This window comes from Durio zibethinus, chromosome 12, assembly GCF_047325235.1.
Source record: "Durio zibethinus cultivar Kanyao isolate XHJ-2024 chromosome 12, ASM4732523v1, whole genome shotgun sequence".
In the NCBI taxonomy this organism is placed as follows: domain Eukaryota; kingdom Viridiplantae; phylum Streptophyta; class Magnoliopsida; order Malvales; family Malvaceae; genus Durio; species Durio zibethinus.
Window position 1 is genome coordinate 22,202,991 of NC_143173.1, and position 25,669 is coordinate 22,228,659.

At 29.7% G+C, this 25,669-nt stretch overlaps 2 protein-coding genes across 2 annotated transcripts; one reads left to right on the plus strand and one right to left on the minus strand.

Moving 5' to 3' along the window:
* Positions 1-3,593: 3,593 nt before the first annotated feature.
* LOC149515888 (uncharacterized) lies at positions 3,594-5,188 on the minus strand. The gene is made up of 2 exons (XM_089741812.1): positions 4,945-5,188; positions 3,594-4,033 (listed from the first exon to the last, which is right to left on the minus strand). Exons 1-2 carry the CDS (start codon positions 5,015-5,017, stop codon positions 3,615-3,617), a joined length of 492 nt encoding a protein of 163 aa, XP_089597938.1. The 5' UTR covers positions 5,018-5,188; the 3' UTR covers positions 3,594-3,614.
* A 17,380-nt stretch (positions 5,189-22,568) lies between these two features.
* LOC111296900 (protein VACUOLELESS GAMETOPHYTES-like) lies at positions 22,569-25,071 on the plus strand. Its single transcript, XM_022891380.2, has 2 exons — positions 22,569-22,926; positions 24,352-25,071. The coding sequence occupies exons 1-2, from the start codon at positions 22,602-22,604 to the stop codon at positions 24,825-24,827; spliced, it is 801 nt and encodes a 266-aa protein (XP_022747115.2). The 5' UTR covers positions 22,569-22,601; the 3' UTR covers positions 24,828-25,071.
* The last annotated feature ends 598 nt before the right edge of the window (positions 25,072-25,669 follow it).

Consider the following 25,669-nt stretch of genomic DNA (forward strand, 5'->3'; position numbering starts at 1 on the left):
TGTGATGGCAAGTAAGTTGCATAGACTCAATAAAACTTCTTTTAGGGTTGTCAAATCTAAGCATGAGTAATTAAGGCATCGAATTACTTATAGCTGGCTCTATTTTTCTCGCTTAGTTGCATTCAAGAAATATGCATTTATGAAGGTTCTTTTTATATTTTCCCATTACTTGTTTTGGTTCTTTATTGTAGTAATTATGGTTGGATTTATGCTTGTGCTTTTCTTATATAGGCTTTGGAAGAGGATGGTTTTCGTTTTCCTATACTAAATGTTGTGGACTGTAATAGGCATTGCGTAGTTATGTTGTTTATCCAAGGTTATCCATTATAAGAGTTTCTCCTTAATCCTTTAGATTTGTTTACATTTAATTTTGTTGCATGCGTGTCAAATGGCTTTTTTGTCAATCCTTTGGAAGTGAATGAACAAAATTGATTGCCATAAACAAGGAGAAAGGAATTATAATCTTTTACTCCTTAAACTTTAATTTCTTTTTCATCTTTTTTTTCTCATAAAATGAGTAGCACTGGTTGTGTCAATAAATCGATGTTATTGATGATTAATTTAATGTTAATTGGTGTCATAGTTTCAAATATTCTTATTTTTTTTTATGTTAGAATTGCATAATAACTCTAGTTTTATCTTCATCATGTGTTGATAACTACTATTTACCTCTTATTTTTTCTTTTCTCATTGTCTTTTTTTAGACGTTTAGTAGCCTATACAGTGCCTATTGGAGTTACTTTGGTATGGCTGACATGGGTTGGATTATTATTTTTTTTTGTATAATAAAATGTACAGGTGAAATAGTTACAAAATCCAGAGATAGTTTTCAAAACAATCATTGGCCTTGTTATTTGTCTGATAGAACATGGTTTTATTCATTGTAACTTCAATGAGTTTAGCATGATGGTATGCATTTGAGGCACTTTATTTGGTCATTCACGATAAATTTTTGTACTTTTAGTTGCTTTCTTATTAGCTTACAATTTTAGAGAGATCATATAGTTAAATAGGTGTCAAATTTTCATTTTAATTAAAAGAAAAACATTGTATGAGCTTCATATTCCTATTTTCTTGTGTAAAATTATTTAATATGTATTTGAAAATTCTTTTCTTTGTAGATTGATGATGATGAAAAATTCACAATGAATGATTTTTACTTGTGTGAATCATATGGTATATTCTCATTTACTTCTAGCTTTTTGTTGTCTAGGTACTTTGATTGTGATATATAATGCATTTTAAAGTTTTTTGGCAAAAGGTCAGTGATTGTTTTTCTAATTTAATGATAGAGATATGATAGTTTTAGAAATCCTTAATAGCTCTTCCAATTGTTGCTGTTCTGATATTTGTAAAAAAGAAGCTAGTTTATAAATTTAAAATAAATTGTCTACACATACATGTTGACACGGATTATGAAATCATCTAGTTGGATTACTCTATGGATAAATTTATATGGAAAGAGTTACTTTGGCCATGGTAAACAACCTTGGCTTGTATTTAAACAACATAACTTATGTGTTTTTTACCTAAGAGAGGTTATAGGGTTCTTACTTCCTTTTGATAACCATTTTTACCTATAATTTTTATATGTTCTATCCTATTTGTAGTTTTTTCTTTTTGGCCAATCATCCTATCTGTAGTTGAAGGTGAAGTTGTGCACTAGGCAAAGTCTTGTTAATGGAAATATGTCTTTGTTGACCAATTAGGATAGACTGAACACTCTTCTGCATTTGCATTCTCCCCCCAATATAGGATACAATCATTGCAGTACACATCTATTTTACATAATCAATACCCAAGTTGGCTATTTTTTTTTCTCATAATAGGAAAAAAGAAGAGCATCGCCATTAGGGACTACTTCTCTAATCATTCTAAGAATGTCATTAAAATCAATATCACTGATGTGATATAATGACTTGGCATGGAGAAGTTTACCTGTAAAAGATAACTTTGAATATCTATTATACCTGGGGTACAAATCTTCTTAAGCATCCTTTAATAGTTGATAAAATTTAATAGCATGAGCATTGGGCTCTTGATGCATACCCTCTACAACACATTTCATATCAAATTCGCCATTAAATTCTTCACCTTCATCCACCATATGAAATGCATCATGTAACATGCTAACCATGTCATCATGTTGAACCTTTTCATTATAAGAATCGTTGTCACTTTCCATAAAATCATCTATTATTTCACCATTTAAATGCCAAGTTGTGTAAGATTGAAAATTTTCATAGTTGAATAAATCAAATCTAATCTCGGATCTATTCTTAAAATCCACATTTCTATAACTATTACAAGGGCATTGAATGTCATCTATCACATATGGCTGATCAAACACAAACTGTAAGAAATCATCAATTCCTTGTACGTACTCAACATTTGTTCATTTGTCAATATTCATCCATTGTTTATTCAATGCCATATGTGAGAAGTTGAAAGTTAGAACAATGAACATAAACATGTAAATATAGCACTTTATTCAATAGAACTAACTTAACAAAGAAAGAAGTTGCATAACTTAAGCTCAAGGCTTATAAAAAGAAAGAAACAATCCAAATAGAAATGTCATTCAATTCAAACCAAAAGAAAAATCAAATCATAGACAAACACAAAGTTAACATTGAAATCAAATCTTACAACCCAATCCCAATCAAGCAACACTTACAACAACAAACATTTAATTAATTAGATCAATTTGCCATATATGTAAAATTATCATTCCAACATCATCATCATCATCATCTCAAACCTTCCATCCAATTCATTAGCCAATACATATGGTGTCCCAAATGCCAACAAAAGAACCACTCACGTGCCTGCATGCCTTCATTCCTCTCACAACTCTTCTCAACTACAATCAACAAGATAAAATTAAAGTTAATTGATACTGGTTAATATTAAAGAGAATAATATCATATAATTAATAATAATGGCAATATTGATCAACAACCTAAAACAGCTCTTTACATCTTCAATCCTACTTACCAGTTACCATTTACCATGTCGACATCTGTGGTGGACAATAGAGTTGCATTTAGGACACTTGATAGCTTCATCTTGGCAAAGCTTACCACAAACAGTGCATTCAAGGTAGCCATCAACCTGATGGACAAAAATGACATTGTGAAGATGCCGACCATAATATGACAAAGTGATCCCTTCCTTGAGAAATGAATATTCTCCAAGAACACATGTAGGACGAACAGAATTATCACAAGTTGAACAGTAATAATACCAATGGTTTGGGTCGCTTTTTCCTTCTAAACATCACAGAAATGTTGTTCTGCATCATCATTTTCATCAAGATAAGTACGTAAGTCTTAGTAAGTGATTATCACACTTGTGCCGAATTGCTTTCGGTAATGTCATGTATGCAAAATCCAAAGTAAAACTGCACTTCTTACATCTGAATGCACCATACCTACTACCGACACCATAAGCACCGCATTGCCTCTTGCATTTATTAAAAAAAAAATGAGAAAGTGTTCGTGTCCTTGACATCTGATGATATTAGGAAGTGTCGTACACCTCAGGCAAAAGTAGTAGTCATCATATAATTCATAAGTACTTTTGTAAAACAAACCACTACAGAAGCGATTGCACTAGTTATACATCTTAAAATCGTTGGCTTCGAGGGTGGCGGCAAATCGATGAAACCAGTGATGGTTAATTTTAGGTAATTCTGCAGAGGTTTTGTGAAGGAAGAAATTGCACACTGAACAATAATAAAAAGGAGTTGAGAAGGATAGCATGCATCCATCACAATGTCTATCATTATACTCTTTGATCTTGTCTTCAAACACTAAGTTGTGTTCATGCTTGAAATGTTTTATGATCTTTACAGCTTCTCCATGCTCGTTTACCTCAATAACACAAGTGATGGAAGAATCCGTGGGCTCCTCATCTTGATTCTCTTGATCAATTATGTAGTACAAATCATTATCCTCTGTCGCACATTTCACATGGACAATGTAATTGCAATCTTCCCTCGAACAATGGTAACTTTCATGCTCTGTTTTCACTTATTCAAACCAAATTTTGTAATCATGTTTTTCAAGTTCCCTTTTTTCAAGGAAATACTTGTGGACAACAACATGATCACGTCGTGTGACTTTGATTTTGCGCGTCAATGAAGTGCAACTTTTATGGACCTGGAGGTGGCATGTAGGACATATATAAGAAACAAACTTGCCATTGGTGCCACATGCATCACAACTAAATGAATCTTTTCTACAAACCAGGGTGAATGGGTGCTCACGATACCTATTAGCTTCACTAATAGGTCTTGGACAAAAGCATTCGAGGTGAATATCAAACTTGCAGGCAAAACAACGATAAAAGAAATTTTGATGATCTTCCTTTTGACATAGCTCGCAAAAGCAATTGCTTTTATCAAACTGAAGAATGAGAGTGTGCAAACAGTGGCAAGGCTAATAAATTTTAGTGGGTAACTGATTAAAACATTTTTTTTGAAGGTAAATTTTACACTCAACAGAAACATATATGGAATCTATTAATGACTGGTGACGCCATGAGCAATCAACTTTTTTGAGTTGATCCTTATGACTTTCGAAGAAGATGAATGGATGTTTCTGGCCATCATTTTTGAACTCATAATACATACTTTCGCCAACCAACTTATGTGAAGATAAAAGTACTTTTGATGTCAAGGGCAAAATAGGGACAATAACATTCATAAAAAAGCATATTACGTTTTTTCTTGAATAATGCAAAATAATACCAGCAAGGACTTTTTCGAAGAAAACGACGTGCAGAGTGCCGGGGGTGGAAGAGGTGGTTAAGTATTTCATAGGGTACATGGGCACATTCCTTATGAAGGTGATAGTTGCAGCACTCTACACAACTAAAGCTTGAACCAGCTCATACCACTTCCCTACATCCCGAGCAGTAAGCTTTTTTAATTTTGATTGCTTTGCTCATCTTCAACCAACACCAAGGGATGATGATGAAAACGATGTTGAATCTTCTCTATTTCTTTCTCCATCTCGAATATTTGGGAGTAACGATAGAATGTGATGAGGTAGTAGTGAATGTGAATTAAATGTTCAAACTAAAAGAAAGAAAGGAAGAAATAAGATTTGTATTAATTTGTTGATGATGATGAATGTTGATAATCACCAAAGACAAGACTCATTTATGCCTTTTTTTTTTTTTTTTTTTTCTGCTATACACTTTGTTTATTCTTTACTTGTAAACACTGAAAAAGTATAACTTTGGAACACGGCAACGCCTTCTCGCTCGTTTTTTTTTTTAGAACACGTCATTCTTATTATTATTTTTTAATAATTATATTATTATTATTATTTATTTTGATTAAGACAATTTTCTTGGAAGGAAAGTATATATTGTATATAAAATAACAATAAATCACCCCTATATTTGTAATGTATATAATATTTCAAAAAGATTTCATGTCTCATGTAGAAATATTGTTTAAATTCAAAATTTACCAAATATATGGGTGAAATATCTCTAGTATCTCTATTATAATTGTCTTCCATAAATCACTAATCTTCATTATTAGTCAACATTTCATTTTTAATTCAAAATTATGTTTTTCTTTTGATTGAAAATCCATAATAAAACTTATATAAATATTACCACCCAATATTTTTTGAAAAAGTACTAAGGTTTTAAGCTTATAAATAACACATCTCACAACTAGAAGAAGACATGTTTATGAGTTTAGGTGAATAAGAGAATGAGTGACTATTCTTTTTATTTTAGTTTTGACTTTTATTTTACAATTATATTTGTTTATTTACAAATTTTTTTGGTTAATTTATTATTTCTTTTAAAAGCTATATGTCAAGTAAACAATATTGCACATATGCTTGCTTTTGGAATATATATATATATATATGATTGCATGGACCAAGGATTGATAATACAGAAAGTAATTTGATTTTCATATTGTATGTAAGAGAAATTCACATGCAATATATATATATATATATAATATGAACATAATTATATATATTTACTTGTTAAGCGGAAGTGGAAGCGAAAGCCAAAAAACCCAACTTGAATTACTAGTTATTGAACAATATCACAATACGAAAATTATTCGTTTTTATAATGTAAGTCCTTTACACCGAATGCAAGAATTTCGCACTAAGAGTTATTCAATACCTACTTGATTGCTTTCCTTCTTTACACTTTTGTTAAAGTCTTTTTGTTTTGTTGTTATTAAAAGAAACAAACTTTCTCACCTTTTTTTGTTAATGGCTGAATGCCGTCATCATGTTTGACGGGTGGCAATTTATTTTTTGGTTTGTAAACTACCTATGGCAATTTTTTCATGCCAAGTAAATTGCCCAAGGTAGTTGTTTGAATAGGGTTAAGCCCATTATGGGTCGTTATGTTTATATCGTCCACTCGCACAGAATGGGTGCCAAACTTTCATGATCTCGAAAACGTTTTTTTATTCTTTGCATCGGGTTCATATAAGAAAATAAGCCATACGATCCGCATAGTTCAAGAGTGTAATTGCTTTACGACTATTAGGTGTATATAGCAACAGCTCAAATCACATCTAATCACTTATATAACTGTTAGGTATATATAGTAACTCTCAAGTACAAGTAGAGTAAATATGCAACACCTTAGACCCATTTGGTCACATTTCAAATTTCTCACAATCTCTCTTTTATCATATTATATGATATACTTGTATTTTTATAATTATGTTTGAAGTTTCAAACATAATTGGTCAACCTATGAATACAACCAAATGTGACACCAAAATTATCTTCCCTTTTTATAGAATCTCTCCATTTCAATTCAACTGCTATCCAGATATGTCTCATTAAATCGAATCATTTATGGCCATTGGCAACAATCCAAGATATCTAACATTGAACTAAAACTTTAAGAAATAGTCAAAAGTCTTTGAGGGTACTAAATATGAGATCCTTTAATCTCAAGGGTTTCATACAATAAAAAGCAAAGATATATTTTTTTGTTACCCTTATTAGTTGAACAATGCACATGCAGTATGAAAAACATGCTACAATATTACTTTTATTTTTCTGTGAAGTCTTTTATTATTTATATATAAATACCATACAAGTAATAGTTCAGATACTCTCAGTAACTAACTTGAGTCGACAACTCTACTTGATTTCATATAATTAACAGGACTTCTACCTAACATTTAAGACAGACATAATGAACTATGGGATTAGTTACTTTCAGTCATAAATTTTAATATCGAATGACCTTATCTCCATAGCTTAAAACTAATCTCAGGTAATTTCATTTTAAGCCTAAGCTCTCAATCCATAACTTAAAACTAATCTCATCTCCATTGTGCCAAACTATTGAGGCGATTGCATGTGTGAAAAGGCCAATCATCTGTCTAATATATTTTTCAAATTATATCGTATATGTACATATACATATACATATACATACACATGTGTGTATGCATCTTAAAACAAAGTAATAAACTTTACTAGCGTTACTTGTATTCAATATAAGTGAACTTAAATGGAAAAATATCATACATTGTTTAACAGAACAATTCAATTAGTACATGTGCTTCAACATTTACGCAATCTTAGAGATTTCATGTGGTTATTAAACACATATCTAGCTATGGGCTTAGTAAATAAATCTGCAATCATCTTATGTGTAGAAATGTATTGTATGTTGACTTTATTTTGTTTAACCATATCTTTCACGTAGTTATACTTGGTATCTATATGTTTGGTCTTAGAATGATATTTGGGATCCTTTGTGAATGTGATTATAGCTTGACTATCAAAATTTACTAATACTAAAATGGACTTATCATTATTAAATCTCAAATGATTCAAGAATTTTTTAAGCCAAATAGCCTCTTATTGTACCATTGAAAATGCTACAAATTTAACTTTTATTATGGATAGTGTTATACGAGTCTGTTTTTTTACTATTTCATGAAATAACCCCACTAGTCAATAAAAAAATGTAGTCAGAGGTAGATTTTCTTTCATCCAAATCTCTTCTCCAATCAACATCCGTATAGCCGACCAAATGTAGATCACTTCCTTGATAATCTTTTTTAGGGTGTAATTGGCCACCCAAAAAAAAATTATTTTTCTAATAAAATAATAAAATGGGTTTAAAGTTTATTAAAAAAATAGTTTTGGTCTATGAAAATAAGATTGGGTTTGAAAGTTAATTACGTATGGGGAAGGATTAGCATCCCCATAGCGCCCAAAGAAATTGATACCAATTAATCATGCATTATTTATGGTTTTGGATAAAAATGGTTTTTATTTAAGATTTAATAATATTTTTCTCTTTTTTTTAAGAATGAAAATTAATTAAAAATCTTTATTTAGGAATATTGTGAAAATCTTTAGATTAAAAAAATATCTTATAATTCTCCAACACTTAGATAAAATCTAAAGATAATCATTTTCATATGAAATTCACCACAAAGTTCCTTTAAAAGTAAAAATAACATTATTTGCAAATGATAATTATTAGTGACTCTCCAACATCTAAGCAAAGCACCAAAAATTATTTCTTTTAGAAAATTATTTTAATTTTACTTTTGAATCCATTTTTAATTAACATTTTCTATAAAAAGATATTTTTGTAGAAAAAGGATAATATTGTAATTAACCAAAAAATAATATTAACAATTAAAAAAGAGCATGTGGAATGAATGTAGATCATAATCTAAAAATATTTATATGAATGAATGTTATGCAAAATGATGAAATGTAATTTTGGGATTGAGTCCTTAAATATAAAAAGACATCTAAGCTCCCAAACTTCCAGGCAGAGTTTAAGTGCGACTAGTTATATTTAAGATCTCATTTTTATTTTTTATTTAATTTTATCAATTTAAATTACAAAATTATATGAAAATTCTTAATGAAATAAAATTTTTTAAATACTCTACCATCTATGTGGCATTCAAAAACAAATTATTTCATAAAAGGTTTTCATATGAACCCTTGAATTTTGTGATGATATTGGGATTTTGAGTTTCTGGATTTCATTTAGGTCTCAACTAAGGTTTTGGGGTTTTGCTTTGGGTTTAGGGTTTTACCTACAATTTAGAGTTTTGTTTCAGGATTTGAATTTAGGGTTTCATTTTAGGGTTTTATTTTATAGTTTTATTTTTAAGGTTTCAAGTTTCACTTAAAGTTTAAGGTTTCATTTTAGGGTTTCACTTTAAGGTTTCTTTTCAGGGTTTCATTTTAAGGTCTCATTTAGGATTAAAAAATTTATGAACCTCTTTAAAAATCACCAACATCTATGCAAATTTTCAAAACAAGCTTGTTTTTAATGACTTTTCTAAAAATTAATTATTATTAATATTGTCATTATTATTATTATACTTTTCTCTTTTCCATAAAAAATTGTTATTATCATTATTTGTTCACTTTTTTATATTTTTATATTAGCTAATAATTCTCCAACATTTAGGTGGAATTAAATTTTTAAAACATGATTTTTTTAATTCCCTTCAATATTTAGGCAGGAATTTTAAAATATTTTTCTTTCTTATTATTTATATTGTTATATTTTAGGAGATTTTTAAAAATGCAAATAACATAAAAAGCTAAAATGTATAAATATGATAAAAAATAACATAAGTATGCCAATTAGAAATATCATTAATTAATCAAAATCAAACATAGGTCAAAATAATTATATGATAATAACAATAGTAATAATAAAAGTAATAACAATAATGATGCAAAAGGCCTTATAAATAGTATTTAATTAAGAAATAATTTATTTAGTTGTTAAGCTAAATGATTAATATATAAGGCATATAATGCTAACAATTCAAACCTAAAATAAAAGTCTAATTATTTGGAAACATATTTTCATATTTCTTTCTATATAAGTATTAACTACAATTGGTATAATTTATTATCTTACAAGAACTTTTCAAAAAAAAAAGATATACTACATAAATAATTGATAACCGATTATAATTTTTTGCATAAATTACTCTCAATTTATAAAAATTTCTCAAATTTTTATTATAAATAGAGAATTTCATATGCTAAGAGCACTAGGAGCTTACTCTTCAAAAGTCTCCAAATGTATTGATTTCATTATAATCAAGAAAATTTTGATCACCAAATTACATGTTTTTTTTATGTTTATAAACTTTTTTCTTTATCACGTTTGTCAGTTGATTTTATTTCTCTTTTATTCACTTTTTTTTAATGTATGTTCATACTCTATCTATTTATTCATTTTCAATATTACTTTTTTTTCTTTTACTTTTGAATGGAATAATTCCATATGTTTTATCTATTTTTAGCTTTTAGTACTTAGAGATTTTGTCAGATTTTTTTTCATGACTAATAATAGATATGAATAAAGTGAGATTTTTTAGTTAAGTTTGGAGTTTATTAGAATTTGGCATAAGTTTTTCTCTCCTATTTACCTTTCATTTATACTTTTATCCATGTTTAATATGTAATATCTAGTTTCAATTCCATTCGCCAAAAAATACAAATTCAATTTGAACTACTTTGAACCTTATGAATACAATGTAAGGATGACCACCACCTGACCAGGAGTTTGCTGTTGCTATTGTGAGTTCTAAATGTCTTGCACCAAAGCAAGGGGCACTACCAAGCGAAAGTTTCTACAAAAAATTGATTTTACATGGAATAAATTTCTATGGTTTGGAATAAAATATTATTTAATTTTGTATAAATATCACTATTAGATGAGATAAAATACAAAGCATTTTTCATTATATAAGATAGGTACATATTGATCTACAATATTTTTATTTTTCCATTATTTTACATCAAAAAAGTTTTTTTATATAAAATTTATTAATTACATTATATATAATTGAGTTTTATATATATAATTGCATATCTGTGTGTCGCATGGACTTAAAACTAATAAAAATTCATAGATACTGTTTCATTTAAGTAATCTTATATCAACAAAAATATTTATATTTATTTTTTGTAAATGTGTAATTTTAATGTTTTTAGGATACATGATAGGAGGTGTATCTCAAGCATAGAATACTACCGTATAATTATAACTTGGAGAATCATTTGTATAAACACAGACAAATAATTGAGAATCGGAGACACTTAGTCAAAGGTGATGGAGAAGGCTGCCTATCAAAATTTATATCGAGGGATGCTCAATTTGGTGCATATCGCCATCTTTCATGATTTTGCAGCTAATTCGAATCAATAGAAAGAAATACCATGGGTAAAAAATTAATGGATGCAATGTTTCTTTGTTTCTCAATTTCAATCGAATATATAGCTACTCTTGTGTAGGATTTTGGTTTGGTTTCATGGTCGTATGGATTTAATGGTAGATTCATAAATTTTTTTTTTGTGAATGTGTACTTATAATATAAATAAGAAACTGTTGATGAATTAATTTTATCGACGGAAAAAAAGATGTTAAAAAAAAAAAACCTTTAAGACATCTAAAAATTATATATATTTTTAATTTTTAAGTTTTTAAAAATATTCATGAATATCCTAATTCAAAGCATGGATATGCCCTTAGTTTAGGTTTGATAGTTTTGGACATGACCCGTTAATATATTTGTTTTTTTAATTAATATATATGTATTTTAATTTATATATTAACTGCATTGGTGTCTACCCGCTTATAAGATGAAATTTTATGTTTTAGAGGGTTCGATCCGTTTAATCCAAACATAATCCACACATGTGTGGGCTTAAAACCTCATTTTCCAAAAAAAAAAAAAAAAAAAAAAACCTCTTTTTCCAAAAGTCATATATTATAAAATGAATTTCTCTCCCACAAATCCAGTCCACTTGCACCTCCTCCCACAGATCCTTTCCAGCTCCCTATTTTTTCCGTTATGCCACCACCCAAGCCTAAAGGTGTTCGAGTTAGATTTAATTAACATATTAAAAACTTAAATCTAGATCCAAACCCAACTCGCTTTATTCATATTATGTTATTATGAAAATATTTATTAATTTTTAATATTTTTAAATAAACTTTCTAATAAATTATAAAAAATATTATAATAATATTTTTAAGTCGACCCCAATCTTAAAAGTTCATATCCAAAACCTTAACCTAAGTTGAATCGCGAGTCCACAATCCTAGCGTGTAGCCTGGTCCATTAAAACTTCTAACCAAGTTGAAATTTTTATTTATATTTTATTAATATGACTCAATTTAAAAATTCAAAATTCAAATTATATAATTTTTCTTCAAATATTAATTTATACATTTTTTAAAATTCATATACTATATGTGGAATTCTTAAAGTTCATATACCACATATTTTGATGATTTCAACAACTATTTTAAATTTAGGTCTTATATCAATTGAGATTTATAAGATTTTTTGGCGTAATCTCTAAGTTTTTCAGGTAAGATTCTGCAATTTTTTGAGCTAAATCTATTTTAATATCAAGATTTATGAGATCTCAGTGTCTAATCTCTAAGTCTTTCGGGGTAAAATTCGTAAGCTTTTTGAGCTAAATATATTTTAGTGTCGAGATTTGTAAAACCTTTGGATATAGTTTTTAAATCTCTTAGGTAAGATTCATAAGTCTTCTACGCAAAATTTGTTGGGATTTATAGAACTTTCGAGCTCAATCCTGAGAAAGTTATTAAAGAAAATGGAAAACATATGTGGTATTTGTTAGAAGAGGTTTTTTTTTTTTTCTAAAGGAAAATGCTGAGAATTTTAAAGATTTTTAATATGAGATTTTTAAAATTATTGAACCTTTATTTAAAGAAGTCTTTTTCAAACTAAGATTTTTAAAGTTGTCGAGCCTTTGCTTAAAAGAGCATTTCGAGGTAAGATTTTTAAATTTGTCGACCTTCTGATGAGAAGAACTTTTTAGATTTATTTTCAAAGTTGTGAAGTCTCTAATTAGAGGGGGCTTCCTTTTTATTTATTTTTTCAAAGCTGTGGAATTTCTAATAAAAGGAGTTTTAGATTTATTTTCTTAAAGTTGTGGAATCCCTGATAAAAAGAGTTTTTAAATTTATTTTCAAAATGGTGAAGCCTCTAATGAGAGGAGTTTTCAGATCATTTCTAAGTTTGTCGCGTTAGTCATTGATATTGTTGAAAAGTTAAATAAAAACCAAAAAAAATAAAAAAAGAAAAGAAATTTTCAAAAAACAAAAAATCCGAAAAAATTTTAAAAAGTTAAGAAAATCCCCAAAAACACAAAGTTCAAAAACTTCCAAAAAAATTAAAAAGTTAAAATACTTTTGAAAAATCTTCGAATCATAAACTCCAAACAAAATTGATGTCTATATCTTTACCCTATTTTCAATTCTCAATAATGTGTAAAAAAAAAAAAAAAACTACTATAAATACCTAATTTTGTCTAGAACAAGTGAATTTCAATCAATTTTTGGGCTTGATTACACTTCCTAATTTACACCCATTTGGACATTTTAATTGGATTTATTTCGTGTTAGGCCTAGATAAGTGTTTTAGGATCAACCATTTTTAGGCTATTTTACATGAATTAAAGGCCAATCCAATTCAAACTTGGGCTAATGTTGTTACAAGCCCAATAGAAGTCCAAAATCCAAAATTTGAGTTTAGGGTGCAAATTTATTGTTTTTAGGATTAATTAACTAAAAACTTTATAAACAACAATAACACAAATATCCAATAAGGAATTTACACTAAGAAAAACCATTGAGGAGCCAATTTTCACAAAAAAAAAAAAAAATCAGTTGCCTACTGCCATTACCCAAACCACTAATCTTAATTAAACGCAACAACTCAACACTTAAATTGAATCACTGTTCTCTACCACCTATTTTCCCCAACAATCATCGTCTACTGCTACCATCTAGTCCACCAAGAATAGTTACCATTTCCCATCTACCACCACTTATAGGCCCCACTAAGATAGCCACTGAAATTAACAACAACTTAAAAAAATTGCAACCTTAAAACAAAACCTACTCGAAACCTATTGTAACAAAAAACAAAAAAAGTAAACAATTACAATCCTTCATTTAGGAAGGAACCTTAGTCAAAGCAACATAATATAAAAAAAAGTCATAAAAAACACCAAAAACTATTAGTATACGCGCAAAAATACAAGTAAAATTCGAGGGGGTGAGTGTTTTAGGTATAAAAGATTCTTGTTTAGGAATTAGAAATGCCTTGAGCAAATTTAGGTCACATTTGTAAGAAAAAAAAAAGAGGTCATTTTCAAGGTGGTGAACGACGGCATTACAGCGACATTGACATTGGTGGTTCATGACTTCGAGAGAGATTTTCAAGGATCTAAATGATGAAAAAGACGAAAAGGAAGAAGGTAACAACATATTAAAATTTTGGAAGGATTAGATAACGGTAAATATGGTTTACAATGGTTTGAAGTTTCAATCTTGAAGTTTAGATCTAGGGTTTTAAAGATTGATTTTAGAAAATTGAAGCTTGAAATAGAGATCAAGAGGTTGAGAATAGCTTATGTTGAAAATTTGAGGAGGAAAGGTGTCAAATGACCACAGCAATATCGACAAGCTTGTCAAAATCTAGGATTTAAAAGCAGTGTTTAATTTTTTTTTAAAGAGAAGAGAATTTATTTTTTTTAAGAAAAAGAATGAAATAAGGGGAAAAAAAAGTCTTAGGCTTCCTCTTGTTTTGGTCCATCTTAGATCTAAGTCCAAGAAGTTTGTTAGGTATAATTTCTTATCTTTTATTTTACTATTCATGTTTATTTTGTATCAAAATGTTTTTTAAAATGAATTTGTAGGTTGATGATTGAAGTTGTGGACCAAAATAGATAAATTTTTGAATAAGCAAGAATTGAGATAATTTTGTAAATTAACTTTTTTTTAAAAAGTAACTTTAGAAATAAGAACATAAGATAATATCTCTAAGAGAAAAATAATCTTTGATGCCCTATCTAGATATTGAAGGAAATTCAATAATTATTTTTATTATCTTTGTTTAAAAAACTTATTATTATTATTATGACTTCTCGTCAGGTTTCATTAAAGGCTCAAACAACTATATGACTAATATTCATATAAGACATGTCAACAAGTAATCTAGCTAGTATACATATAGGCATAACATTTATCAAAGAGCCATTATCGTTGAGGACTTTTGCAATAATATATTTCTTATATTTAGTAGTGATATGAAGAGCCTTTGTGCTTCTTCAACCTTTTAGAGGGATTTCATCATCATTGAATACTATATAATTTTTCACCACTAAGTTTTCGACAAAGTTATTCATATTTCAACAAATATAGTGTGTGACACATATTCATGATTTAGCACTTTTAATAAGGCATTTTAGTGGAGCTTAGAGTTCATTAGTAATGATAAAAGTGAAATCTTAGCTGGCATCTTGTTTAGTTGTTCCACTAAACTATATTTGCTATGTTTGATCAACTTAAAAAACTCATAAGCTTTTTTTTTTTTAGGCAAGCTTTTGGCATTCCTTATCGGGAACCACCACAGGATTACTTTAACTTCCTCTTTCTTCTTCTCTCACTTTACTTTTCTCCTTTCTAGCCTTTTCAGGCATTTCTGAAATATAACATATTTTAAAGTGAGTCATGCCACCTATACTAGTTATGTTTCAAGTATCTAAATTAGTAATTACCTTTTCTTCATTTTTGTCTTTTAATTATGACATCATAGTCATATTTTCAAGGCACGACCTTATCATTCTTGTATGAAAAAGGACCAAAAATATTAAATGTCACAATTGGTCTAGGAGTAGGTTTTTCCATCACTAGACTTCGTTTTTTTTCATAATAGATGATCACAAGTTTGCAAATAAATTTTGCCGTCATGTCAATTGTAAATACCACAACACTCATTGAATTTTTTTTTTGATCTTCATAGAACTCAATCTAGTATGAGTCCATCAACTTTTATACTTTTTATCGAAACTGATTGAAACTCTCAATAGAATGTCTAATAGCTCCGTTGTGATAATCACATGTTTGGTTTGGGTTATGTTTTTCATGATAAGTATATAGATCTATTAGATGGAGCATGTTAGTCTTGGCCAAAGCATCGAACACCTTATTCAATGGAGTCTTGATCTATTAACATAACAAGGTTGGCCATCATTCAAAGTATTTATTATCGCCACAATATGGTTTGGCAAAAGATTTTCACTAATTTTTGAAGCTCCCTTCTTCTAGTTTTAAAACTTATCAAGCTTGTTTTGATCAAGCCTTATACCTTATACTTTAAAATAATGTAATTTTTCATGGAGTGACCTGCATTACCATAATGATAATCATAATGTGCATTGGGATCAAACACCTTGGGGTAAAGAAGTTTTAACGACTTTAGATGAATATAAGCTAGTAGGTGAGTTTTCACAAGTTGCGAAAATAATTCAACGTATGTCATTAGGATAGGATCAAATAAAGGTTTTTCTAGGCTACTTTTTAGTCTTCTCAAATCATTTGTTTGGCTATTAGGTCTTGGAATAGGCATGGTAATAGGGCCGTACATATAGGTGGAGGGTTAGGGTTAAAATGTGGGTTGATAAACTGGTTGTGGAATAGGTTAATTTGGGTATGAAATGGATGTTACATTATTTGTAGTCGGATAGTGCACTAGATACATTGGTGGATGATATAAAGAAAAACTTCTAAACTGAGCTCTTTTGTAGCTCATTGCTTGAGCTTCACCTTCTTTCTTTTTAAATGCTTTACTTTTCTATACAATAGATGTTTCTTTTCCATCTAACTTACCATTCTTGATGGCATTTTTTATAATTTTATCAGAGATGAGCATATCAGTAAAGTTCTTGGTATCATTCCCAATAATTTTCTTATAATATAGAGATTTCAAGGTACTATTAAACAAAACAGTTGTCTCATTTTCAATAAGAGGTGGTTGGACTTAGGAAATGATATCCTATTACCTCTTTACGTACCTTTTGAAGTTTTTCATTACTTTTTTCTTTATGGTCTACAATAATAATTGATCTTGAGTAAAATCTATGATATATTTGAATTCGACAATGAAGGCCCTTACCAGCTCATTCTATGAGTGGATACGAGTTTGATTTAATTAAACATGCTATCTTGCAGCAGAGCTTGTAAGGCTATCCTAGAACACATGGATTAAAAGCTTATCATCATGGATAGGAATAGTCATATTATGCTAGTACATAGTGACATGAATCACTAGACATTTGGTACCATAATATATTTCAAACTTAGTAACTTTAAATTTTGGTAGAAAAATAACATCTAGCATTAAGCAAAACCCAACATCTTCTATTGAACTGTAAAAGTTCATTCCCTCAATGACTCAAAACCTTTCATATAAGAAATTCATTTTCTATTGTGAGTTTGAATCTTTCATTGTTTTTATATCCTTGCCTTCAATTTTTCATTTTTTTTAAGGTCATCTAGGTCAAGGACTTGGGTTAAGTCATAAGCATTCTCTCTAAAAGTAGGAGCATTGAAACCTTAGCCCATAGTAGCTATTGAAGGCATTCTAGAGTAAATGGAAGGATATGCCCTAGAAAATGGTAGTTGTGGTTATAACCTCTAGAAGTTTGGGCTTGATATGACCCAAAACATGAAGGGTATAATGGATTTACAACATCTTGAGACTGTTGCTTTTGTAAGATGGGAGTTTCATCCACTTTTTTTCTCTTTGTATTTTTTTTTTAACAAATTCATCATTTTGGCAAGCTTTTCATTTAACTCCTCTTGCGCTTATTCAATCTTATCAAATCGACTAGCTTGTTCCTGTTCCATGATCTTGGTCTAGGCACAAGTATTGTACCACCATAGAATTTTGAACGGTTAAACTATATTTAAACATTTATTACCACAATCTTTCTAAAATTATGATAAAATGTGGTCGTATAAAAAAAATTCCAAATCTTTGAATAATTTATCTATATATGAATGAATGCATATATCGAGGAATATTTGCCACATAACAGTTCTAAACAAAAAAAAAATCTCAACTGAAATCTACCATAATCAAAATATAAGATTACATTTGTGGACACCCCAATTTGTCTGAGGTTGTAACTGTTTGGTTTGTTTTTTTTTTGTTAAATGTCTAAAAAAACAAAAAAAAAATTAGGAAAGTTTAGGGGTGGTCAAATTTGTCTGGGACTATTTCTTTGGATTATAAAATTTTGGTTGAAATCAAAAAGTGAAGTTTGAACTAAAAAAAAATTGAAGTTCTTTTGGTTTAGGGTTCTCATAAGTTAAACCCTATAATACTCTATCAAATTCAACACAAAGGGAAGAACGAATGAGCAAAAAAAAAAACACAAAAGCAATGAGAGAGTGTACATAAGAGTAGTTAAAAATTTCTAAGGAATCTTTCTAGTTTAAAAGGAAATTTTGTTGATTTCTGTTTTTGGCAATTTTTTAGAAATTTCAAAAACAGTTTAAATTTTCCAGTTTCCAACAAGGTTTTCCAGTTTTTGGCAGACTTTTTTTAGTTTTCAGTGACCTTTTCCAATTTTTGGCTAACATTCAAAGATTCCAAGAGAAATAAGCAAAGGAAATAAAGAGGAAAAAGAGAGAGCTGGAGGAAATCTAAAATAAAAAGCCAAAATTTAGCCTTATATACTCATAACAATACAGTGCCATTTTAAAGTTATATCTTTTGTAAGATCCACATGTTTTGTTAGACGCTAACCCGACTTGATTGCACAACCTAATTACCCACACTTTTTACCAAACCGATTGAGCTTCAAAGCGAGTCTTATGCCACTCACTCTAAGCGGTTCTCGATGCCTGAAGCCGAACCGCCTTTTCAGCCCTAACTTGAGCCACTTTTTTTATTTTTTTGGTATCTTTTTATATTTCAATTTTTTTAATTTGTCCTTTTTTATTCTTTATTTATTATTTGTTTGTTTTATTTGTATAAATTTTATTTATTAATATTTCTAAAAAAATATTTTTTTTAAAAATAAATTCATAAATCTTACCAAACTAGTATAAAATCTTCATGGATTTATAAATTTTAGAATTATAAATTTTATCAAATTATTAGAGAATTTTATAATAATTTTTTTTAATCCTACCAAATGATTAGAGGATTCTATGTTTTAAAAAATTATGAATTGTATCAAACGATTGGAGAATTTCATGATGAATTTTTAAAAAATAAATTATTTATAATCCTACCAAATGATTGGAGGATTCAAATTTATGCTAAATCTTACCAAACTGTTAGAAGTTTTAATTACTTTATTTTTTTAAAAAAGAAAATTTTCATAAAAAGATTTTCAACAACAATCCCACCAAATAATTGAGGGATATGCATTGATATAAAATCTTATCAAATGATTAGAGGATTTTATTGATTGATCCTAAAAAAAAATAATTTCTTAAAAAATATGTTAATGAATTTGACAACAGATCCTCTCCAGAGTGGGACATGAATCTCTATGAATACTCTCGAGGTGAGAAAATTATATTAAATTGCTACCAAACAATTTGAGTAATTTTAAGAACAATTTTTAATATTAAATTTATTAGGTAAATTACAAACACATTTTAAAACTTGGATAATATGAAATCAAACTAGTACCATTATTTAATGGGCATTGTGAAGGTGCTATAACATTTCTCACACATAACCGTATTTTCAGATCTAGTCTTGATTTCGTAGATAAAAAATCTACTTTTTAAAAATACCTAAATTAAGCTTAGAATTTCTTTTTAAAAAGAAATATATTTAGTTAGGTAACTAATGGCATCTTAATAAAAAAAATTAGTGACGACTACTAAGATCAAATCTACCTATAGGTCTATAGATCTATACGTTATGACAATATCTATAAAGGTTTAAAATTTATGGCCTCCAAATAAACTTCCTAATCTGTTGGTACCGGTTCTGTGCTTCATCCAAGAAATTGAGAAGGCTTTGTCCATGTGCTCCGGTTAGCTGTACTCCCACCTTTAATTCCTTAACTGTTTCTCTATTTTTGTTGCTTTGTCAGTGGCCATGCTAATTTGCCAAAACAAATGCCTCAAATATTCTTGTTTTGTCAAGTATGCACTTTTGAATTCTTTGCATCTGTCAACACACCCTTCACATTCTTTTGCCAATGCCCCAACTTGTGTTCCAAGTTGATCAACATATTCTTGAAGTGTTTCATTATGACTTTGAACCTTAGCAAATGCCTTTCCCCTTGCTTTTACCTTCATTTGCAACTGTTCATTTCCTTTCAAAAGTCGAGCAAGTCCAAGAGTAGCTGATGAGTGTGTCTTGTTCAAATCAGCAAAGAGTTTCTTCCATTCATCCCTTTCTTGGCCAAGCTTTTGGATCTTTCTTTCTTGCAACATCAAACAAACTATCCTCCATTTCTTTCTTAAGCCTTTTATTTTCGCGTTCCAATTTATCTTTCTCATCTTGGAGTTTCCTTTTAGCCAACTCTATTTTTGCTATAGGATCATGTGGTTTTGGTTCTTCTGGGCAATTAAAATCATCTTTTTGGGGAATGACAACATCCTTAGCTCGTCTTGCATGCCCCACAAAGTTCTCAGGGCTGATGTTATTTGAGTGCCTCCCTCGCTCCATTCTTCTCGTCTCTTTCCATTCCCTGGTAACTTTTTCCATTTTTTCGTACTGTAGGGTTCGCCATATGTAGTCCCAAATTAGTTTAGATCATATGTCATTGGAATAAATTTTTCATACCCGAACTATCTTTGTACCATGAATGGAGCATAACTGACCATACTCCAAAGACCAATGAGTGAAACCCAAAGTTTGTCTCCACGTCTATGCAAAACTGGACCATATGGCATCCAAGGTTCTCTCCACACCACTTTTTGACTTACCAGACTGCACAGATGCTTGATCCATTGTTTCTCAGATTTTGGCCTAGGCTACTTGCTTTCACAAAAGTCTTTTAAGGGATTATTATATATATATATATATATATATATATATTGATCCCTTTTAAATTAGAATTATTAATTTATTGATTTATTTTTTGTTTTAGAATCTAATTTTGCTTTGAAATTTAAGAAGGATTAAAATCATGTTAAGCATTTAATATAAAATCAGGCTAAAACTAAAAACACCAAACTTAAATATAAAATCACATTCAATCCAATATTTAACAAATATGCTTAACAATAATTATAACGAGGAGAATCACTTACAAAATACAAACAATGGGAAACATCACTAACACTTAGTCAAGGTAAATGAGAAAGGCATCCTATTAAATTTATGTCTAGAGATTCTCCACAAGTACAACTCGTGTTAGAAAGGAATTAAATAAGAGATGGAGATTACAAGATAGAGGGTGATCACATCTCAATTTTTCATGATTCTGCAGCTAACTATCATTTCATGAAAAAAAAAAAAAAAAGCTGCAATGTTTTCTTCGTTTGCTCACTTTATATCGAATATTTACAACTCTTCTAAAGGGATTTGGATTCGCTTTCATTTATAATCGTATGGGACACGTAAAGTGAAGAAACTTCACATGACATGCAAGCAATGCAATTGCCCAGCCCTTGTTTTAAATGCTAAAGGAAAAAAACCTTAATTTGACTTTGTTGCCATTGGTATCTATAGACAGTTAGACTTACACCAATTTCTTGAACTCTTTTATTTCTTTTATTATTATTATTATTATTGTTATTATTAACTGATATACAGATATATGAATTCTTGCTTTCAATGTGCAGTCCGTTCAATTACGGAGCTGTCCTTGTCATTAAGAATCAAAACTGTTTTCTGGGCCCTCTGTACAATTTCTCATGTTAATTAGCTTTCTAATTAAGGAATAAAACCTAACTTTTCTTTTTAAAAAATACAGAAACTTAATACAATAATAATTCAGGTTTTTGAATTCAATCTATATTTATATTTATACAATTTATAAACTAATAGTATGCTTTGTGGGAATTTAATTAATTTAAATAATTTTGAAAAAAATAATAATAATATATTTTAAAGTACTTATTTACGTTACTTAATTATTATATAGACATTATTGTTTAAAAACAGATACGAGAAAATAAGTATTACCACCTATACCCAAAAATGCAAAAGAGAAAATAACTTTTATAATCACGAAAAGAATATTATATTGCAAACAATTTAGGATTGCTTATAATTATTATCTTTTTTTTTAAGAAGATTAACATCTTAAGTTTGAATCCCATTAATAAGATTAATGTTTTTGTATATGTGATTATCAAGATTAATGTTTTCATACTTGAGATTATCAGAGATTAATAATTTCTACTCAAAAATAAAAATAAAAATCAACACTCCAACAATGAAACAAAACAAATAATATATCAAATTTTGATCTTTCAATGATCATGGTTCAAATATTGGTGACATTATAAAAAAAAATATGCATTAATTTTTAATCAACTTTTAAGTAGCAAACTCTCCCATTGGTTAATTAGTTTAAGTTTATCTATTTTTGGGGGGGTCCCGTTTGCACTTCCAAATTAAAAACCAATGGAAATAGTATCAACTTTTCCAGCATAAATATTCTCCATCAATCATTCCAGATTGCACCACTAGAAACATGAGCATAAAGATGATGAGCAACACACCCTCCTTGAAGAAGACCAATTGAATTCCCTTAAAACACAAATCCTCAAATTCCATGGATCAACCTCATCATCATCATCAACAAATTAGTACAGTTGGAGGCAGGAGGTCTCTTCATCAGGTAGAATTCCCAACCTCCCTTGTGGTTCCCCAGCTGGGGGATGAAATCTTCCATGTGGCTCACCCGCAACACCCCATCTCCCAAACTCACCTGCCTGACCTCTTCACCTGCTCCGCCTGCAAGGAGTATGGCGCCGGCGAGCGGTTCACTTGCAATGACTGTGACTATCAGCTCCACGATTTCTGCGCCTTCGCTCCTCCAGCTCTTAAGAGACATCCCATCCACCCCCTTCACAAGATCATATTCTTTCCAAAACCTGGTAATTGTTCCTCTCTTTTTTCCCTTTCTTCATCGCTTGTAATTAAGGTTTTTTATATTAATTCTACATAGCATATATCCATGTTTGTTGGCATACTTTTTTTTTTTTCTAAGTAAATGAAGCTTTTATTAATCATTTAGAAAATCACCATTAACTCAAATACCCTAAGTGCACCAATCTATTACCACTAGGGGTATAATTGATCGAGTTTGAGCTCGATTCAAAATTCGAGGTTTGAAACTCAATTCGAACTTGATCGAGTTTTATTTTTTTAGTTCAATTTTGACTTTATATAAAAATCAAGCTACTTGAGTTCGTTCGATTAAACTTGATTAACATATAAAAATAAACTCAATTCTTATATTCAACAAAAGCTCGATTGTTTGTGCTCGAGCTCGAGATAGTTTATTAATTAAAATAATTAAAATATAAAAGTTCAATTAGGCTTTGAGCTACTCTAGCTAGATATAAAAATACTCGAACTCAGCTCGATCGATAAATCAAGCTATCAAGTTTAATTTGATAATAATCGAGTTTAATTCGAATTTTATTCGAATCGAACCCGAATAGCTTGCGAGTACTAATATATCATTTATACTTCTAACTACCACCATGCACTAAATAATTCCTTGCGATCCACTCCCTCTTCGGCCAAGGCCATCCCATTAACTACCCTCAATACATTGGTCGTAGATAGTTCTTTCAACTACTCACTATATGAATCAATCGATAAAAATATGTCCTACATCCCCCATGGTCCGCACTTCACCTATTGACACCAAGCATCGGCAATCTTTGAATCTGATTTAATAATTAAACCAGCTTTACCCTTCCAAGCAGTTACCATAAACAACTCGATTGCAGTTTCAATAGCCCTCAATTCCGTCGCATTGGAGTATTGAATTCTTACAGGCCTTGAAAACATCGCCAGTACATAACCTTCTTCATTCCTTAAAACACCCCAACATCCGGCAGGCCTTGGTTTTCCCCTTGCCGACACATCTGCATTGAATTATAAGCTTCTAGTAAATATCCACAATGAACTTCATTTTCAGTGTTATAATTCTTATTCTATTTAAAATTAAAGCAAACAAATGTGAATCTAAATTGTAAAGAAAACATGCTAATTAGTTTGTCCTTAATCAAAACATCAGAAAATGCTGGACTTTAAAAAATCAATAAAATGTCAAAGCAACTGAAATTTTTTCATCTAACCTAATATGCTCAGAAGTGAATTTCTATAATTTATGATATAGCCAGTTTAATTCGAAATGATAACTTAAAAAATGTATTAGAAGTAGCTAGATTGTTGACTATTAAATTTGAGGGCTGATAATCAGTTAAATTTTTTTTTTTTTTTGTTCAATATCTTGATACTTGAGTTGATACTGATAAAATAACTTTATGACAAAATATTCGATTTAGTTAAAGGTGGACTATTGAAATCGAGGTGCGATATCTGTGCCAAGCCCACCATGGGATGCGTTTTCAAATGCACCGTCTGCAGTTTCCAGATGCACCCATGCTGTGCAATGTTGTCAACCGAAATCAATATTTCAGTCCATCCACACACTCTAAGGCTCTTGCCCATGCCCGGTCAATCTTCGAATGGGGACCCAGCCGGCTTTGTCTGTGACGAGTGCAATCGGAGGAGATCAGGGAGAGTGTACCAGTGCACCATCTGTGATTATCATCTCCATGGAGTTTGTGCTAAGAACATGGTGAATGGACTTCAAGCCAATGGGATCAAAGGCACGGGTAAGCCGAGCATGCTGGGGACTGTAGTTAGGCTTGCTTCTCAAGTGGTGATTGAATTCATTGGAGGGCTGATTGAAGGGCTTGGAGAAGGTGTTGGACAGGTGCTGATTCAAACAGCTGCTAGAGGAAAGGTGCTACATTAATAGATCAGGAGCTACAACTGCATAAAACGTTTGTTAATTAAGCTATATATTGTTTGTATGTTTAACAGTAGATATGGGAGCTTGAGTTATAGTTTGAAGATGGGGAAGTGTTGCAGCAATTGGTTTATAGATACATCTCTGATTGATTGTGTTAAGAATTATTTCAATTAAATGACAGTAATGTTTTCTGTAAATTACTTTGTATATCCAATACAATTTAGCATTGTTGCTTACTGTGTAGGAGTTTGAATCGATGTGGAAATTTTTGTTTTCTTAATTTGCGAAGGGAAATACAAACATGTTTTTTGAGCAAAAAATCACGGATCAAACATTGAAACAAATGTTCAAATACAAATAGATACAAAAGTTTAGATAGAATAATAAGTTTAAAGAAATGGATCGAGACATTCTTCACATGCAATTAGAGTAGAAAAATAATATTAAATGTTAATGCATGGAATGCAATCTTGATTTGGAAACGATTATGTCAATGAGACCATTTAGTTAGAAGAAATATTACTCTTACTCTCTGTTAGTCTCTTACATGATCACGATGAAGCTATATAATTGAAAGAATTATTAATTCTTAAGTCAGTAGTGTTCTTTTCTTGTATTCATCATCTCAACTTAAGACAGGATTTTAATATAATTATCTATACTCTAAATTTTGATTTACAATTAAAACCTAAGGAGGCAATTTTATTTTCGTTAATGTGATATCTTTATACGCGTGAGAAATGGAGAATTGGGCTTTTATTGCTCCTATTCCAAGGTCTCTTTATGAATGTTGAGCAAATTTTGAGCCCAATCAAAGGCCATCATTTAACCGTCAATCAAGAATT

Excerpts from the sequence above, each read along its gene's own strand:
- LOC149515888 (XM_089741812.1), bottom strand. The coding sequence starts at position 5,017 with ATGGAGAAAGAAATAGAGAAGATTCAACATCGTTTTCATCATCATCCC. Across the intron at positions 4,034-4,944 it reads GTTGGTTGAAGATGAGCAAA|TGAAAACAGAGCATGAAAGT; the intron begins GCAATCAAAATT and ends GGTTTGAATAAG.
- LOC111296900 (XM_022891380.2), top strand. The coding sequence starts at position 22,602 with ATGGATCAACCTCATCATCATCATCAACAAATTAGTACAGTTGGAGGC. Across the intron at positions 22,927-24,351 it reads CATATTCTTTCCAAAACCTG|TTAAAGGTGGACTATTGAAA; the intron begins GTAATTGTTCCT and ends TATTCGATTTAG.